Consider the following 19997-nt stretch of genomic DNA (forward strand, 5'->3'; position numbering starts at 1 on the left):
GAGAAATTTTAAGATTCACATCCTGGAGGACTTGGATTGTAAGAGTCAAACTGGTTTTCACTGGCTCAAATGTGTCTTGAAGGAAGCTAAAAATTCTAAGGTTATGGACTTTGGGAGTCTGGTCACTCTCACCCAAAGGCCTTAGAAGCAATTGGACAGACAAATAAGTCTTGACCCAGAAACCCCAGCCTTCCCTTCCTCCCTCTCTCTGTCTCTGCCTCTGTCTGTCTGTCTGTCTCTCTGTCTCTGTCTCTCCCCCAAGTATTATTTCCAAGGCAGAAGTGTGGTAAGGACTAGGCAGTGGGGGTTAAGTGACTTGCACAGGGTCACACAGCTAGGAAGGATATGAGGTCACATTTGAACTCAGAACCTTCCATCTGCAGTTCTGGCTCTCTATCCATTTATTGTTATGTGGTGTTTGAGGATAAGCTTGACTTGTTTCTGTCATCTTGAGTGTTGCTTTTGTTAGGTGTTTATATAGATATATTCAAGTCCATGTGATACATACAGGTTGTTTGGGAGTATGTCCTGACTGTTATACACTCTGTCAGCTCACTGTGGCTCTGACATTTTGTATCTCACTGAGCAATACTCCATTGCATCTCTTTGGGGACGTTGTATCTCTGTGTGAAGAGGTGCCTGTGGCTGGGTCAGGGAGTGAGATGTCTGTGTTGTAGACAAGTCAGCAAGCATTTATTAAACACTTACTGTGTGTTGGGAATGTGCTGAGTGCTAGGACAAGAAAGAAAAGTGAAAGAAAGCCCTTACCCTCAAGGAGTTTCAGTCTAATGGGAGAGATAAACAGCAAATAATGATGTACAAACAAGCTATGGACAAGATAAAACTGGAAATGATCAAGAGAAGGAAGGAACTGGGGATAGCTCGATGGTTCTGTAGATGAGAGTCAAGTCTAGAGATAGGAGGACCTGGGTTCAAATCTAGATTAAGATACTTCCTAGTTCTGTGACCCTGGGCAAGTCATTTCACCCCCATTGCCTAGCCCTTACCATTCTTCTGCCTTGGAACCCATACACAGTATTGATTCGAACATGGAAGGTGAGGGTTAAAAACAAAACAAAACAAAACAGAAGCCTTAGAGTCAATACTGTGTTTTGGAATGTAGTAGAAACTTAATAAATATCCATTGACTGACTGACTTGAAGGAAGCCAGGAAAGTCGAGATGAGAAGATAAGGAGGGAAAGCATTCGAGGCATAGGAGAAATACTGAGAAAATGTCTGGCTGCCGCTGAGAAACACATAGAGGGGCTTGTGAGAGGAACACTGAGGAGACGGGCAGTGTTACCGCATCTCAGAGCCTGTGAGGAGTGAGGACTAAGAAGCCTGGAAAGGTAGGGACGGCTTGGCTTCGGAAGGGCTTTAAAAGACAGGATTTCATATTCGATCCTGGAGGTGAGAGGAAACCAATTTGGAGTTCATTGAATAGGGGGGCGAGTGACCTGGCCAGCCCTTTCCTCGGCTCTCTCTAGCTTGCAGTGTTGCGCTTTTCTTTTGTGTCCTTATGTTGTCTTTTTTGCCACGTGTATTTTGCTGGCCTCTGAGGTAGCGGCGTTTTTGCTTTGGGTGTGACCAGATCTTTGGGCCCCGCCCTGTGGCTGGAGGTGTGCCTTTGTATATCCTGTGCTCGCTACTCCAAGCTCAGTCGCAGGCTCGGGGCAGAACTACAACTCCCAGCAGCTCGTGCGGCCGGCCGCCGGGGAAAGACGTGGAGGATCCCTGGGACCAGACCGGACTATACCTCCACCGCCTGTGCGTTGGGGCTGCAGATGCAGCTACAGCTGCAGCTACTGGGATAGCTGAGGCAGCACCGTCGCCCCCGGGCCTCTGCACGGCTTGGAGGCGGCGGCGGCCCGGCTCTAGGGCGATGGGCAGCTGCTGGAGCCGCCGGGACGCGCGCAGGTGAGTAGGGGCGAGCCAGTCCCTCTGGAGAGGGCTCAGTGCATCCTCCCTGACACCCTCAAGTGGAGTGGGGGACGGGGGTGGGTGGGGGGGTGGGGAGAAGAACACTTCGGGGCGGGGCCTAACGAGGAGGGGACGAATGTCCTAGAAAAGCTGGGGATCTCCAAGCGCCCGGCCTGGGGCAGAGCCAGAACCAGTCGTCTTAGTTCGTGCTGAGTAGAAGCGTCCACCTTTGAGAGGCAATATTTGAATCTGGGGTTGGGGATGGGAAGCTTGTGACTCCAAGACGGATCCCAAAGCACTAAGAGAAGGGGATGTACTCTTGGCCCCATTCACAGAGTAAGGAAGTTGGCGGTGGGAGCAAGGACTGTCAGTCAATCAGCATTTATTAATCCTTTGCTGTGTACCAGATAACTGGGAATGAGACTAGAAATACAAAGAAAGGAAAACGATAGTCCATTTTCAAGGAATCTCGTTTAATATGGGAGATGCTAGTTAAACAGCTGCCCAGGCAAAGCTGTGCATGGGATAGATAGGAGATAATCAATATGATGAGTTTAACTCTTGTCCCTCTCTCCAGGCTAAATCCTATATCCAGTCGTAGATCACCTGGGTTCTATCCCCAAGGGGTGGGCCTAGAGGGCTTGGGTGAGTCATTCTGAGCTTCTGGCTCTTCATCTATTCCAGAGTATAATTATCTATCCCAGACCTGGAGAAGCTTCTCTAGAGGTCCCCACCCTCAGCACCAGAGGCTTGTTCACTTTCTTCTCTTACCCCCAGGCATGTTCAGAGAGGGGAGGGTCTGGCAGCTGGAGGAAACCTGTTTAGCCTCTCATCTCTATGTCTTGCCCAGGAGGTCAGGTGTATGGCAGGACCTAGTTAGGGTTAGGTTCCCCCAAGACTCTCTTCGAAGATGAGTGTCATTTTCTTCCTCTCATCCCTTCTAAGCCTTGAGGACTCTTAGCCAGGGCCAATGGGTCACTTAACCGAGAAGCCAGGGAGAGACTGTTGTATATATCTGGGCAGATCTCTTCTGGGAAGTCTCTGGGACACAGAAGAAAGGCCCAGAGACAGAGTCCACACCTTCCAGCAGCTTCCCGTTCCACAGTTGAAAGCTTTCTATCTAGTGTACTTTTCTTGGATCTAATTGAAATCTCACCTGTTGTGAAAAAGGCCAGCCCCTGTTATCTTAATCATAGAGCATGGTTTGCCAGGTTCCATTCAGCGACTTAGAGCAAATTTGTCTAATTTCCCTATCTTCTCTTTGCACCTGGGAGAACTGAGGACTGTGTCTCTTTCCCCCAACCAGAGGTTCAGAGACCTTCTCTGCCAAGGGCCCTATGCCATGTCCTGAAGGTTATTATCTGTAGTAGATTCTCCAGGAGGCTGGACCATGAGCCCAAGTATGAGGACCTAGGCTTCTCCTTGCTGTGGCTTCATGTGTACAAGGCCAAGATGTCCCTTCCCATCCTTCCTTCTATCCCCTTTCCCCTCCCCAGGTGCTCCCTGGCCATTGGCTCCTTTTCCTACCTGATACAGGGGTTTTCAGAATCCTGGCAAAGGCTCCTGATAGGAAGTAAAGGGGAAGAGTGTCGATCCTGGACCTGAGCCAGGTCTTCCAGAGGGGGTGGAGAGGGGATAGGAGGAAATGGAGAGGTTCCTGAATAGCTTTGACTCTGATACTGCCTTTTGTTAGAGCCTCCATCTGTAAAATGGGGATGAAAATAGCCTTGTCAATACACATGATAAGATCAAAGACATGGGAACTGCTCAGGAAGTGTGAGTCATTATTTTTTGGCCTGGACCTGTGATTTCATTAGGGCAGGAAATTCATAATGGGAAAACACCCTTTACTGGAGCCTGCTCTGCAGCTTACCCCTTCACCCAGTTGTCTACAGCTTAGAAGGATGAAACCACTAAGATAGAAGGTCATTCTCCTTAGACCCACTGAAAGCATCCTCAGAACAGCTACCATAGCAGCAGATAAGACCACCTGCATCTTATCTCTTTTCCCTGTGACTGATTCTCCCTGTTTTGAAAGCCCTTCCCCTAAGGAAGCTTGGAGATTACAAGTATCTGGGATGGCACCATTGAGTAAAAACATTGCTCCTGAGTTTTTATGAATCAGTGTTTCTGTGCTGGTAATTGTGGGCAACTATTCGATCTGTGGTATTGGTATATTTCCAGAATGGTTTATTGGTTGAGTTCTCAGAGTTCTTGTACCTGCAGTGTAGGCTCATGAAAGAAAATGAACTGCTGAGGCATGACTCGCTAGATAATCTGTAGATGCCAAACTTTTATAACCTCTGTGATTTGGGGCAGGCTTTCTGAAGTCAGGAAGACACTTGGGTTCAAATCCCACCTCAGACACTTACAAGCTGTGTGACCCTGGGCAATGTAAAGATTCTTTTGGTGATTAAATCTAAAAATGGGCTGGGGAGAGTTAATTTATTCTTCATGATCAGGGGAGAATCAATTTCATTTTCACAATCAGAGGAGAATAAATTTAATATTTTCACATCAACTCATGTAATTACTGTTTGCCTCAGTGTCCTCATCTATAAAAAGGGGATGATATGATCAATGATACAAGTAAAACCCAGTGGAATTGCATGTTGGGCTGGGGTGGGGGAAGGAGAGGGAAAGAACATGAGTCATGTAACCATGGAAAATATTCTAAATTAATTAATTAAATAAAAAATTTCAATTAAAAAATAAATGAAAAATAAGGGGATGATAATAGAGCATACCTCCCAGAGTTGTTGTGAGGATTAAATGAGATACTATTTGTAAAGTGCTTTTCAAACCTTTAGAGTATGATATCAATGCAAATTACTGTTGATTTATTTCAGTCTCCATAATTTCTTTGCATAATCTGTGTCCAGGTTCCTATAGCCACTTTTCCAAATGACTTTGCCCATTTTAGCTGTTCTCTACCCGAGAGACCATCTAAGCTAGTTGTCTCATTTTATAACTGAGGCCCTTAGAGGCTTCAATCTGAGAGGCCATCTAATCTCATCCTCTCATTTTATAGTGGGGGACATTAAAGCCAACAGAGTGAATCACAGACATTTAGGAGCTCCCTGAGGAGAGAGACTGTCACCCGCCTCATTTTTTGGAGCCTCCTTATTTCTCTGAACCATTCCTTTCTTGGCCACTGCTACTGTCTCTGTGCTAGCCTCAGTGCAGTGTGCTAGGGATTATGAAGACAAAATGATACGTGGCCTCATGGAGCTTCCGTTCTATCAAGGAGAGAGAACATATACACATAAAAACACATATACAAAATTTTTTCAAACATAGTTTGAGATAGCTGCCCTCATCCTTAGAGAAAGATCAGGAATTGGAGCAGAACTTTGAAGGAAAGTAGGGATTCTCAGAAACAAGTGAGAAGGGAGGGCATTCCAGGTTTGTGTGCAAAGGCCTGGCGGTGATAGATGTAATCTCATGTGTGATAAACCACAAGGAGGTTTATCAGTTTAGCTCTATTGCAGAGTCCGAAGGTGATAATATATAATAAGCCCAAAAAAGTAGGCTGAAGGCAGTTTGCAAAAGAGTGTAAATGCCAAAAAGGAGTATATGTCCTGGACAATATCCAGGTATCACTAAATAATTAATGTATCAGGAGCCTGGAATCATCACATTAATATTTTTCTTATTCAAGCAGCAAACATTTTAAAAGCATTTGCTATGTGCCAGGCACTTCTGGCAATACAAAAAATAAAGCAACCCTTTCTGGAAAGGAGTCTACACGCTAATAGGGGAGATCATAAATACCTATGTACATAAATAAGTTAGGGTAGCTAGGTAGCACAGTGGATAGGGAGCCAGGCCTGGAATTGGAAGGACATGGGTCCAAATGTGATCTCAGACACTTCTAGTTGTTTGGCCCTGGGCAAGTCACTTATCAATTCTAAGACAGAAGGTAAGGGTTTTTTAAAAGTAGATAGAACATTTTTTTTAATTCCAATTTTATTTTATTTTCAGTTTCAAATTCTCTCCCTCTCTATTTCCCCTCTTCAACCCACTGAGAAAGCAAAAACAAGAGCTGTCACAGATATCTATGGACAAATCACCCCATTAGCCATGTCTAAAAATGAAAGGGGAAAAAAATAGAGGAGAAACTAGGCTTCAGTTCACAGTCTGAGTTCATCACATCTCCTGACATTTCCTTACAAGTTATCTGGAATTGTGGCTGATCATCATGTTGATCAGAGTTACTAAGACTTTCAGCATTGGCTATCATTACAACATTGCTGGTACTGTATAAATAGTTCTAGTTTGCTTAGTTCACTTTGTATCAATTCAAATGAATATTCCCAGTTTTTTTCTGAAACTATCCCCCCTCATAATTTTTTTTTTAACATTCTTACTTTTGGTCTTAGAATGGATACCAAGTATCCAAGGGAGAAGATCCATGAGGGCTGGGCAATGGGAGTTAAGTGACTTGCCCAGGGTCACACAGCTAGGAAGTATCTGAGGTCACATTTGAACCCAGATCCTCCTGTCTCTATGCCTGGCTTTCAATCCACGGAGCCACTTAGCTGCCCTATCCTTTGTCATTTCTTACAGAACAATAGTATTCTATCACATTCTTATACCATGTGCCATAACTTATTCAGACATTCCTCAGTTGGACTTCCCCTCAGTTTCCAATTCTTTGCCACAGCAAAAAGAGTTGCTATGAATATTTATGTATCTATGGTTCCTTTTCCTCTTGTAAAGATTAAAATTTAGGGGAGAAAGGGAGACTGAGAGAGGTAGAAATTAGTTTCTCTCTGCAAGGAGTATTATATTTTTTAGAGGTTTATTAAAGGTTAAAGATTAAAGAATATACAAGTAAGAAACATGTGCCTAGGCCAGAGGCCTAGACAAAATAACCTCACATCACGCAAGAGACTGCCTGCTCCAAAATGGAAGTCCAAAAAGAGCCAAGAGAGAGAGCATCAAAAGCCTTTGAATCAGCTTAAATACCTTCTCGATCTCGGCCCAGGTGAGATTACAAGGCATTCTGGGGAAGTGGAGCAAAGGCTCGTGGGGATTGTAGTCCAGTATTCGAGTATATTTTTTACACTCTTTCTTTGATCTCTTTGTGGTATAGACTTAGTAGTAATATTGCTAGGTCAAAGTGAATGCCCAATTTAATAGTTTTGGGGCCATAGTTCCAAATGCTTTTCAGAATGACTGAATCAGTTCACAGCTCCACCAGTGCTTGTCATTTTTTTTTTTACTTTGGCCAGTCTGATAGGCATGATGTTGTATTTCAGTTATTTTCATTTGCATTTCTCCAATTACCAGTGATTTAGCATTTTTTCATATGGCTTTTGATAGCTTTGATTACGTCTTCTGAAAACTACCTATTGATAGCCTTTGACCATTTATCATTTGGGGAATGGCTCTTATTTTTATAAATTTGGCTCATTTCCCTATGCATTTGAGAAATGAGGCCTTTATCAGAGAAACTAGCTGCAAAATCCCACCCTCCCTACAATTCCAGTTGCCTACTTCCCTTCTAATATTAGCTACATGGTTTTATTTGCAAAGACTTCAATTTGATTTAATACAAATTGTCCGTTTTACCTCCCGTAAACCTCTCTTATCAGGTCATGAACACTTCCCCTATCCATAAATCTTCCATTCTTCATTGATTTACGTTTATATCTAAATTGCATTCCCCTTTTGAGCTTATCTTGACATATTGTATAAGATATTGATTTATATCTAGGTTCTGTCAGGCTGCCTTCCAGTTTTCCCAGGGGTTTTTATTGAATAGTAAGTTCTTGTCCCAGTAGTTAGGATCCTTGGGTTTATCAAATACTAGGCTATTGTGCCCATTGCTTTCTTTCTTTTTTTTTTTTAAATTTTTTAAATTTTAAACCCTTACCTTCCATCTTAGAATCAATACTGTGTGTTGGTTCCAAGGCAGAAGAGTGGTAAGAGCTAGGCAATGGGGGTCAAGTGACTTGTCCAGGGTCACACATCTAAAATGTGTCTGTGGCCAGATTAAAATCTGGACCTCCTTTTCTAGGTCTGGTTCTCAATGCCACCTAGTTAGGTGCCCCCAATAATTACTGTTTTGTAATATAGTTTGAGATCTGGTCCTACTAGACCCCCCCCACCTTCCTTCTCAATTTTTGTTTTCATTTATTCCCTTGTTATTCTTAACCTTTTTTGGAGGGGGGGGGGGCTCCAGATGAATTTTGTTATTAGAGGGGTTTTTTTTTAGCTCTATAAAGTAATCCTTTGATAGTTTGGTTGGTATGCACTGAATAAGGAATTTAGGTAATGCTATCTTTTTTTAATTTTCTAGAGTATACATTATTCCAAATAAAAGTTTCTACAAAGGAAATCAGTTTAGAAAAAGAAATCTCTCCAGCATCAATTTAGAATGAAGTCCAGTTAGGCAATATTTATAACTTCAACATAAATGGGGTATTCTTTCAATCTCTGCATCCATATATATCAAAACATTAAGGAAATTCTTGTAAGTAACATGGGGAAAATATGTTATAATCTGGATAAAGACCTCTTCAGAAATTTTTGAGATTTAAAAAACATAACCAAGTTTACAATATTTCTCTAGGTTAGGTATAACATGACTAACACATTTCTCCAATTATTTAGATTGGACTTTATTTGTGTGAAGAGTGTTTCATAATTATGTTTACATAATTCCTAGGATGTATCTTGGCAGGTAGACTCCCAAGTATTTTATACTGTCTGTAGTCATTTGAAATAGAATTTTTCTTTCTCTTCCTGCTGGGTTTGGACGATGATGTATAGAAGTACGGTTGATTGATACGGATTTATTTTATCTTACAACTTTGCTAAAATGATTTTTTCAATTACTTTTTTTAAACCATTACCTTCTGTCTTAGAATTGATACTTCCAGTCAGAAGAGCAGGAAGGTCTGGGTAATTGAGGTGAAGTGAATTTACCCAGTCACATAGCTAGGAATTTGAATCCAGGGCTTCCCATCTCCAGGCTTAGCACCCTACTCACTAACTGCCCCTGTTTCAATTAACTTTTTTTTAGTTGACTCTCTAGGGTTCTCTAAAAGTCAACCATCATATTATCTGCAAAAAGTGGTAGTTTTGTTTCCTCTTAGCCTATGCTTATTCTTTCAAGATAGAGCATTTATTAAATGCTTACTGTGTGCCAAGTGCTGTGCCAAGTCCTAGGGATGTTTGCAAAGACTTGTAAACAAGACAGTCACTGCCTTCAAGGAGCTTACATCACAGTGAGAGAATACAACACATAAAACAGGGGAGTAAAGGCTACACTGGGGCAGTTAGGTGGCACAGCAGATATTGTGCTGGGCTTAAAGTCAGAAAGACTCATCTTTCTCAGCTCAAATCTGGCCTGACCTACCTGTCCTACCTGGGTGACCCTGGGCAAGTCACTTCACTTTGATTGCCTTAAGTTTCCTCATCTGTCAAATGATCTGGAGAAGGAAATGGCAAACCACTCTAGTATCTCTGCCAAGAAAACCTCATATGAGGGTATGAAGAGTCAGACATGAATAAAGTAGTAAAGGAAGCAAGGAAAGTAGGTTGGCTGCCAAGCATGGTAAGGCAAAAGGTCCCACCTATAAGAAACTAGAGACCCAGGTACAAGGGTTCTGGAAGAAGAGAAATGAGGCTAGGGGGTGGGGGGAGTGGTCAGTATAGATTTCACATGGAAGCATCTTAAGGGAAGAAAGGAGTTGGGGCAGGAGGAGGGAATGCATTACAGCCATGAGGGATGGCTAGTACAAAAGGAGAGAGAGGGAAAGGGAGGAAGGGGGGAGGGAGAGAGAGAGAGAGAGAGAGAGAGATCTGTTTGGGTAGATTGCAGAATATGAGAGGAAGAGTAAGAATATTCACTGAGGCTGGAGAGACAGGTTGGGGTTAGGTTGTAGAGAACTTTAAAAGTTAAGCAGCAGAGTTTATATTTTATCCTTTAAGCAGTGAGGAAAATCTCTTTGGTAGCTGAGTGGAGGATGGATTGGACAGGAAAGAAATGTGAGTCAAGAGGCCAATTGGAGGGCTTCTGCAGTAACTTAGGCAAGAGGTGATGAGGACAGGAACCAAGGCCTTAGCTCTGAGTAGAGAGATTGGAGTCTGATAGCAGAGATGTCATGGGCATAGAAACATCAGGTCTGGCAATTGACTGTGTGCAGGATGGGGTGGGTGAGGGAAAGGGAAGCAGTAGAGTTAGCTACCTGAGTGTCTAGAAGGAGGACGGTGCATTTGACTGAATGAGGGAAATCTGGCCAAGAATAGGGGAAATTTTATTTAATGATTTTAATTTAACCATTTAATGTATGTAATAATCAATAATAAATCCTATCAAAACACCAAATAAATTAATAACTAAGTTAATTTGGTTTATTTAATCATTAATCAATTTTATGTAATCTTTTTATGATTAATTTTAATTTAATTTATTTAGTAATAAATAAGTCCCATTAAATAAATAACTTAACTAAATTAAATCTATTTGCTCATTAATCAATCATTTTTATTTAATCATTAATAACAACAGCCTCTCACATTTCATTTGTACTTGATGGTTTCCAGAGTTCTAATTTTTACTAATGAGGCTCCTATCAAGACATTTTCTCATGTCTTGGTTGATTAGAGCAGAAGTGTGTCCTTCCTTAGCCAATTCCCACACACACATACACAAGAGGCATGCACATTCAGTGGGAATAAAAGGGGAGCTGGCAGAGCCATTGGGTTTCGGAGATGTTGGCCTTCAGAGAGGAATTCTCCATGGCCCTGGAGCCCAGAGTCTCACCTCAAGGGATGAGGATGGAGACATTTTGTAATTCTGTATTTCAGCCAAACTGGCCTCCTCTGTTCTTCAAAGCAGGCTGGGAAACTAGGGAGAGAAATACTAGTAAGCAAGACAAGAATGGTGAGAAGACCAGATGAGACATTTCTCCTTTCTGAGCTTCTTCTTTAAAAGAGAGACCATTCCCTCCCCTGACCCCACCATCTCCCTCACAAGCAGGTTGAAGATATTTTCTAAATTGTAAAGAGTTGCCCTCAATGGGAGCTCTTGCCATCATCAGGGCTCTGGTTTTGACTCAAAACTAGTTTAGTTCTGAATCCTGGCCTCAGGAGGTCTAGCCCTTTGCTTGCAGGGTTGAGTCTATCTCTTAAGCCATGGGTGTCCCCAGAAGCATCCTAATAACTGTGTTTGTGGTGAGGAGGGAAAGGAGGAAAATGTTTCCTAAGGGAAACATCCAGGCAAGTTAGGAAGAGAGGTTGTTTGTTCACTGTATAGATAAAGGAGAGAGGGAGTTGCTACCCTCCAGGAACCTCTAATTCCTCTGGGGGGTGGGGGTGGGGGGGTGGACAGTCCCCTGCTCTCAAGAGATCCACAAATCTGACAGCCAGTGGCCATGTCATCAGGAGACCCTCTCTGGCCTCAGGGAGCCTCCAGGCTGATGGGGAAGACAGGGTGCTTTCTCAAACAGCTGTTGTTTTATGCAGACAGAGCACCAGTGCCTACTGAATTTCTACAAAGGAGTGAACAGGACTTGGTTGGAGAGGGGCCAGTGAGAATAAGAGGGAAAATCTGTCGTAAGTGACAACAGAGAGAAGGCAAAACTACTCGATTCCAATTTCTCTGTAAAGAAAAATGTATGACTGTGGCACTGGAGATGACAGATCGGGAATGAAAATCAATCAGGGAATTGATGCCCAAGATAAGAAAAAGCCCTTAACTGCCTGGCATGAATTGAAGGCACCAGGCCTATGTAACTCCACTCATGTACCAAGTGAACTGCCAGGGCAAGGACTGTCTGAGGAAGCAGGAAGAGGAACCCCAAGCTGAGAGAAGGACAAATGTTGCCCATATTTTTAAAAAAGGGAAGTAATGCAAATGATGTCTGTAAATGATATATCAATGATTTTGACTTTGATTCCTGGAAAAATTCTCAAAGAGATCATTAGAAGGATAGATGGCAAACAGTTAAAAAGGGAAGCCAGTGTGGCCTCACCAAGAACAGGTCATGCTGGGCTAACTTCATTTCCTTTTTGGCCAGGGTTACTAAATTAGTAGTTGAAAGGAGAATGGTGTGGAAATAGTTAACCTAGATATTAATACATTTTTTTAAACCTTTGCATTTTGTCTTAGAATCTATACAAATATTGGTTCCAAGGCTTCCAAGAATGGCAAGGAGTAGGCAGTATGGGTTAAGTGACTTGCACAAATCACACAGATCACACAGATAGGAAGTGTCCGAGGCCAGATTTGAACCCCATTCCTATCTCCAGGCCTGGCTTTCTCTTGTTTGTACCAACTAGCTACTCTGATATTGACATTAAAAAATTTTTTTTAAATCCTTACCTTCTATCTTAGAAAAATTAGTATTGTGTACTAATTTCAAGGCAGAATAACAGTAAGGACTAGGCAGTAGGGGTTAAATGACTTGCCCAGGGTCACACAGCTAGAAGTGTCTGAGACCAGGACTTCCCATCTCTAGGCTTGGCTCTAAATCCACTGAAGCCACATAGCTGACCCCCTTTTTATTTTATTTATTTATTTATTTATTTATTGTTTTTGTGTGTGTGTATTGGTTCCCAGGCAGAAGAGTGGTAAGAACTAGGCAATGGGGATTAAGTGATTTGTCCAGGGTCACACAACTAGGAAGTGTCTGAGACCAGATTTGAACCTAGGACCTCCTGTCTCTAGTCCTGACTGTCAATCCACTGAGCCACTCAGCTGCCCCCATAACCCCATTTTAAAAAATAAAAGAGCTCATATTTTTCTTATGGATAGGATGATGAGGTATGGATTAAAGGACAATGCAATTCTGTGGGTTCAGAAATGAAATAAGGTGTTACCATTTCAGTGTCAGTGTGGCAGGATGTCTCCAGTGAAATGCCCCGGGATCTGCGCTTAGCCTTGATCTGCTTAGTTTTGTTTTGTTTTTATTACTGACTTGGGTCAAAGCAAAGATGGCAGGCTCATCATATCCAAAGATTGCACAGAGCTTGAAGGAACAAAAAAAAAATCTTGATGGGTGAGAGAGCATTTGGCTGAATCTAACAAAGAAAAAAAATCAATAGGGATCAATATAATAAAATCTTCCCTTGGGTACCAAAAAAACTTAATCCCCCAAGTATAGGATAGGGAACTGACATGTAAGCCAGTCATTATTCTGGGGTTTTCATAGTCTAGCTCAGCGTGATGTAGCAGCCGCAATAGCTGATATAGCCTGGGCTGCATTAAGGGAGGTTCTTGTCCCTCCTCACACCTCATCTGTGGTCCTGTTTGGTTATGGGTGCCACCGTTTATGAAGGCCATTGATAAGCTGGAGAGTGCCCAGAGGAGGGAAGAGCCTTGGGCCCGTGCCCTGTGAAGAGCAATGGAAGGAACTAGGAATGTTTAGACAGATGATGAGAAGTCTTGGGGAGAGCTGAGGGCTGTGTTTGAGTATTTAACAGGCTACCATGTGGAGGAAGAGACTTGCTCAGTTTGACTCCAGGGATAGAGTCCAAGAGTAATGGGTAGACGGTCCAAAGATAAGGATTGAGGCAGGACGTTAGAAAACAAGAATGGCATTTCTCAAGAGATGGTGGGCTCCCCCTTCCTGGATGTCTTAAACTTGCTGTGTATGTTGGATTGGGAATTCCTCTCCTGTGTGGCTGACCAGTGACATAAGTCCCTTCTAATCCTCAGATTGTGATGGGGGAAGGGAAGCTGTTGGCTCTTTCTCCCCCACAAATGCTGAAAGGGGCAGGGAAGGGAATCTTGGGCAGTCATGGTTGGCAGCCTCTGCCTCTCCTAGGTGACATGCTCATCTCCCTGGTTTCCCTGGCACTGTGTGAAAAGGGACCCTGTTAGCAAGCTCAGTGGGAGAGTTCATCCATCTTGGCATTCTTAGGTCCCTGGGATTGGGAAGGGCTCTCTAAGTGTATCTTTAGAGCACTGAGAAACCTAACTGCATCTTTTGCTGCACACACAGGGTTGTTTACGGGGTTTGGTTCAGTTTTGACTGTAGTCTGACATTGACAGTACAGGGATTAGATCTGATGAACTTCAGACAATCAAGCAACAACCATTTATTTTAAGGCACCTACTGTGTGCTAGAGAATCTACGAGTTACAAAAGAGATACAAAGGCAAAAACAAATTCTACTCCCAAGGAGATCATATCCCAGTGGGGGACAACAAGGATAAATATAATCATATATAAAATAAACTTGGGAGGAAGGGAAAATCAGAAAAAGCTTCCTATAGAAGTTTGAGCTTCCAGAAGTCTCTAGAAGTGAGTGCCTCTAGAAGAAAGAGGGCTTCTTTGAGGCCAAGGGGTTCCCTGGACCAGGAAATCTTCACCTTTTCTGTATTATGAGCCTCTTTGGAAGTCAGTCCATGCTCATGCCCTACACTCAGTATCATGTTTTTAAATGCATAAAGTAAAATAGTGAGGATTACAAAGAAAGCCAATCACAGCAGAATAATTAGGAAACAAGTTCAGGGATCCTCCCAGGGTAAAACCCCTTGATTTGGTCTATCCATTACCTAAAGGCAGTGGTCAGGCCAAAATCAGCTTCCAGACTTCTTGGCTGACCCAAGGCTCTTTCCACTCCACTGGACTCTCTCCTCTATAGCCTCAGAAGTATACCAAAGTGAGCCTCACATGAAAGGGACTGTATAAATATGGCTCCTTTTGTAATATGGAATTTGTTGTTCTTGTTCAGTCATGTGACCCTATTTGGAGTTTCCTTGGCAAAGCTACTGGAATGGTTTGTCATTTCTTTTTCCAGTTCATTTCACAGATGAGGAAACCAAGAATTTTTGCCCACAGTCAGACATAGTAAATGTCTTCCTGACTCCAGGCCTGGTACTGCATTCAGTGTGCCACCTAGCTGCTCCCTATTCCTTGCTATGGAATAAACTCCTCATAATTCAAATCCTGTCCCATGCTCTCTCTTCCACCCCTAATCTCTCTCTTTTATCTCCAAGTTTGGAGTTGCTTCCGCTTTCCTAGTTTTTTTCCCCAAGATGTCTTTTCTTTCCCAAGATGTCTTTTCTTTTCCCAAGATGTCAATTCTCTCTCTGTCTCTGTCTCTCTGTCTCTGTGTCTCTGTCTGTCTCTCTCTCTCTGTCTGTCTCTCTCCTCTCTCTCTGTTTGTCTTTCTCCTCTCTCTCTGTCTCTGTCTCTGTCTGTCTGTCTGTCTCTCTGTCTCTGTCTCTGTCTCTCTCTCCCCGTCTCTCCCCCCCCCCTTTTTTCCCTCTTCCTCTCCCTACCCAAACAAACTTGTTCTGATGAATCCAGAATGGAATGCATCCTAAAGTCTCACAGAACATAGAACATAGCTCATGCCTCTTCTCTACATAGCTGGTGACACTCAGGTCAGGAAGACCTGAGTTCAGTCTAGCCTCAGATACTTTCTGTGTGCCCCTTGGCAAGTCACTTAACCTCTGTTTACTTCAGTTTTTTCTACTGTAAAATGGGGATAATAACAGCACCTAATGTGCAGTTATTGTGAGGATCAAAAAAGATAACTGTAAAAGCCCTTAGCACACACAGTGCCTTGCACATAGTAGGTGCTTAATAAATGTGTATTCCCTTCTACCTCTCACCAGGTATTTGAAGACAGAAGTTTAGGGCCACTTGTCCTCCTCCACCTCATGGAGGGAGTGGGATTTTCACTTCACCCTGACAGATGAATCGATTCATTTTGGTTTGGTAATCCCAGACAGATTATTTGGGCCTGAAGTTCCCTCCTAGAGATGCCAACTGTGGTCTTGGCTCTGCTTCGGGCATTGGTCTGATGGTACCATATTTGGCGGTCTTGACAGAATCCTCCTGCCTCAGATGTTAGTTGTATCACCCTGGAAAAACAATTGGCCTCAATGATATCTGTAAAATGGACAATTTAAGATTGGCCAGGTCTGCTGCATAGGGCTTATTGTTCCAAGATAAGCACTGTTAACCTTAAAAGTCATAGAAACTTGAACTATAATTCTCAGGTATTGTTACTAACATCTGGAATGGTCAGAAAATCTCTGTTTAGCATAAACATTTGGCTTTGGCCAGTTGTTACAGACCTCCTGGAGTCAGGAAGATTCCTCTTCCTGAGTTCAAATCTGGCCCCAGACATTTCCTAATTGATTGTCCCTGGGCAAATACCTAATTGTTTGCCTCAGTTTCCTCATCTGTAAGATGAGATGGAGAAGGAGCTGGCAAACCACTCCAGTAGCTTTGCCAAGAAAATGCCAAATGGAATCAAATGGGTCAAAGAGAGTTGAACACTACTGAAAAAGGACTGAACAACATCACCATCCAAGGAGTCTTCTACTGGCCTAGAAAACTAGAGATCTTCTTTCTAGTCACTCACTTTTGGCACCAACTAAGAGAGTGTGTGACCTTGTACAACTTATTCTTTCCCTTGGAATCTTAGATTCTTCCTTTCACTGAATTTCAAGGTTGGATGGGCCCCCAGGGACATTCTAGGCCAACTGATAGCCTTAGGAAGAGTTCCCCACAAGCAATCATTGAGCCTTTGCCTGAAGATCTCCTGGAAAGGGGAACTTTGGAATAGTTCTCCTGATTAGGAAGTCTTACCTGGCATCAAGCTTGAAGTGACCTCTCTGCATCCTTCTGCTATTTCTCCTGCTCCCCTGGAGTCAAACAGAACAAATCTCATCCTTCTTCTACATGGTAGCCCTACAGACACTTGAAGGTAGCTGTCCTACCCCAGGAGTCTTCTCCAGACTAATAAACAGTGTCAGTTCTTCCCATTCATCCTCAAATAAAATGGATTTGCCTTCTCTGGACCTCAGTTCCTTCATCTATAGAATGAGAATATTGAGAAGACAGCTAAGTTGCTCAGTGGATAGAGTTTTAGAATTTTTGAAACAATTTTTTTTTAATGAGGGTGTTGAACAAGATCTCCTCAGAGGTTCTTTCCAGCCCTGAATCTGAGATCCTGTGCCCTCCCTTGGTAGATCCCCCACTTTTTCCCTTCCCTGGTGGAAATGTAGGAAGCCAGAGGCATTGATTTGTTCCACAACTCTTGGGTGAAGAATTTAAGGAGGGCCATCCAATGGGCAGGAGGCTGGGCATGTGGTAGAGGTCTCCAGAAGGCAATTTGTTCAAATCAATGCCTGTATCTTTTATGGCCTCTGAACTCTGCTCCTCCCTCTCTCCCTCTCTCCAAGCTTAGGTTGGAGCCCAGCTGGCTGCCATCCTGCCAGGCAAGGCTTTGTTTGGAGAAGGGGTGGGGCTACCCAAGGCCCAGATTGCTCTCTTCCTCCTCCTCCTCCTCCTCCTTCTCCTCCTCCTTCTCCCTGTCAACCAGTGATGACACCAAGATGCGATGAAAGGCTGCTACTACCACCCACCAGGGTGGTGAATGAGCTGTGAGATGATACATTATCTAATACTTGGAAGAATCTCTGGATGTCATCTCATCCAGGAGTTCTTAAACTGGGGTTCCAGAACTGGATTTGGGGGAGGCTTTGAACTTGGATATGGAAGGGGGAGCATCCTTGACTTTTCTAACTCCTAAGGGAAATTTAGCATTTCCTCCAATTATGAGTTCATATTTGCAAAGTCCTTAGCATAGTGCCTGGCACATAGTAGGTGCTTAATACATGTTTGTTCCTTTCCCTCCTGTTGAATGAAGGCAACAAGACACTTCTCTGAGGGAGTCCAACAAGAACTTAAAAAAACCCAAACCCCTCACCTTCCATCTTAGAATCAATACTGTGTATTGGTTCCAAGGCAGAAGGGCAGGAAGGGCTAGGCAATGGGGGTGAAGTGCAAATATTCTCTCATTTTTAACAAACACAGTCTTATTAGGGAATAGTGAATTCATGTGGCCAGCCTCGTGCTGTGAGAAAATGACTGCAGCCACTTTGGGGAAGCTGAATTGGGGAGAAGCTTCTTGCTTGCTCTCTGTCCTGTTGAGGGGTGATGGGGGCCTGAAGTAGGATGGTGGCCATGTGAGTAGGGAGAAGGGGACACCTGGAAGAGATGTTGCAGAGAGGGAAATGACAAGATTTGTGGGACATGTGGGAGGCGTGAAAGCAAGGATGGTGGACCTGGGTAAGTAGGATATGGTGGTGCCCTCAACAGAAATAAAAAAGTCTGGGAGGAATGGAGGAAATGGAAAGAGGATCTGGAAGAGCTGTGTCTCTATAAGTGTTTTGTTGTGTTTGTTTGTTTTTTAATAAAACCCTTACCTTCCATCTTATAATCAATACTGTACATTGGTTCCAAGGCAGAAGAGTGGTAAGGGCTGGGCAATAGGGGTCAAGTGACTTGTCCAGGGTCACCCAGTAGGAAGTGTCCAAGGCTAAATTTGAACGCAGGACACACACATATCCCCTCTGATCCTGGCTCTCCATCCATTGAGCCACCTCACTGCTCCCTTATAAGTAACTTCTAAACAAACCATAAAGCATTTTATGCACTAAGGGATTGTTATGGGTGAGTAACCCCTGTGTGGGATGGAGCCTAGGGAGACACCTGTCTGTAGGATTTCATCCTCTTCCATGTTGGCAGCAGCTATTGTCTGAGTTGATTTGCTAGTTGTAGCGTAGGATTGCATGGAACCATCTTTTCTCTCTCACGTGGCCTCCGTGTGACTAAGAGCATAATTCCTGAAGCCTGTGGTTTTCTCACCAAGTTCTAAACCTTGAACTGAGTCAGTCTCACACACACACACCTCTAACCTAAGGTCAAGATTTATTAGCATTACGCAATGGTTGGGGAACACTCATCCACCAAGACAAAGGAAAAAGGACGGGAGGAGACACGTGGCTCCCACATCGCTACTGCCACTGGGTCCTAGGCTTTTTCTAGACCTGGGAAACAAAGACACATGCAAATAAGTGTCTCTGAGGAAAGCAGTCATGTCCATGGCCACAGGCCAATTGAGAGATGCAACTGGACACTGCGGTTTCATGCCAAGGAAGACAGAGGGAAGCAACCCAGGATGTACAAACTCTAGAAACCTTTGGAAAGCAAATCGTAAAGGCTAATAAATACCAGGGCAGGTGGATTTCTTCTGGTGATGGTGGCTATACTTAGGGATCCATTTCTGTCCACCTATCCGTTCTCTCACTCCTGGTGGGAGGGACCTGGTCTATCCAGCCTGTATCCCGTGGGTGAGGTAGTCAGCATCTGGTCCCAAAACAGAGAAGCCTTCTGTTCTTGGCTTCATCTATTCTAGGTCAAGGGAGAAGCAGCATCTTATAAGAGATATCCCCAGAGGGGATACAACTGGGAGGCAGAAGGAAAGGAAAGTCTTCTCTATGCGATCTGATAACTGAGGTATCTTGAACAAATTGTCTTTCTCTAGACCTCAGTTTCCCCACTTGTCAAATGAAGAAGTTAGATAAAACTTTCCCTCCCACTTTGTGTGTCTTAAGAGCCCCTCCATCACCAGCATTCTATGCTCCAGTGTCTCTCCCAGTCTGACAATCTATATTTTAAGGTCCCTCTGAGCACCAACATTCTGTGCTCCAAGGGCCTTCCCAACTCTGACCTCGTGTTCTTCTGGAGAGGAAAGTAAAGTCCATATAGATTCATGAAGGAAGACATCAGCTGTGAGAGCCCAAGGTGTCAGACCTGGGTTCGAATCCTAGCTTGGTGATCTCAGGCAAGTTTGTTGACATTTTGAACCTCGGTGACCTCTTTTGTCAAATGAAGGATTGGAGTATTTTCTAGCTCCAAATCCTGTGGGTTAAGAGAGGAGGTTAAATTCCTGTTATCTAACACTTTTAAGGAACCTTTCCATGAGAAATAAGGGAGAGGGAGGGAGAAAAGAGTGGGGCATCCCTCCCTGCCCTTACCTTGACATTCATGGTTGGGGCCTCTAAGACAAAGAAAGTAGTCTTGATGAGGGTTGGCAAAAGGGGAAGGGTTTCATGGAGGAAGGATTAGGGATTTAGAGAAAGGAGAGGCCAAGGTTCAGAGTGATGGATGTGTTTTTCTCCACAGACAGCGGCTGGACAGCCTCCTGCCCTATTATGGAACTTTGCCCCGGGGTCCAGCCAAGACCTGTGTGGTAAGTGCTGGGGGGCTTGGGGGATGAGAGCCTTAGTCTAGAAGTGGACCCCTTCAGGG

General features: G+C 43.6%; 1 protein-coding gene across 1 annotated transcript in view; it reads left to right on the plus strand.

Annotated features, from left to right (window-relative positions):
- Positions 1-1574: 1574 nt before the first annotated feature.
- Positions 1575-19997, plus strand: part of ATP13A2 (ATPase cation transporting 13A2) — a 43341-nt gene continuing 24918 nt past the window's right edge. The window contains exons 1-2 of the mRNA XM_056795703.1: positions 1575-1918; positions 19872-19938. Coding sequence (XP_056651681.1) covers positions 1884-1918; positions 19872-19938 — 102 coding nt within the window. The 5' untranslated portion in view covers positions 1575-1883. The remainder of the gene's footprint in view (positions 1919-19871; positions 19939-19997) is intronic.

The sequence above is a fragment of the Monodelphis domestica genome, chromosome 4 (genome assembly GCF_027887165.1).
Source record: "Monodelphis domestica isolate mMonDom1 chromosome 4, mMonDom1.pri, whole genome shotgun sequence".
Lineage (NCBI taxonomy): Eukaryota > Metazoa > Chordata > Mammalia > Didelphimorphia > Didelphidae > Monodelphis > Monodelphis domestica.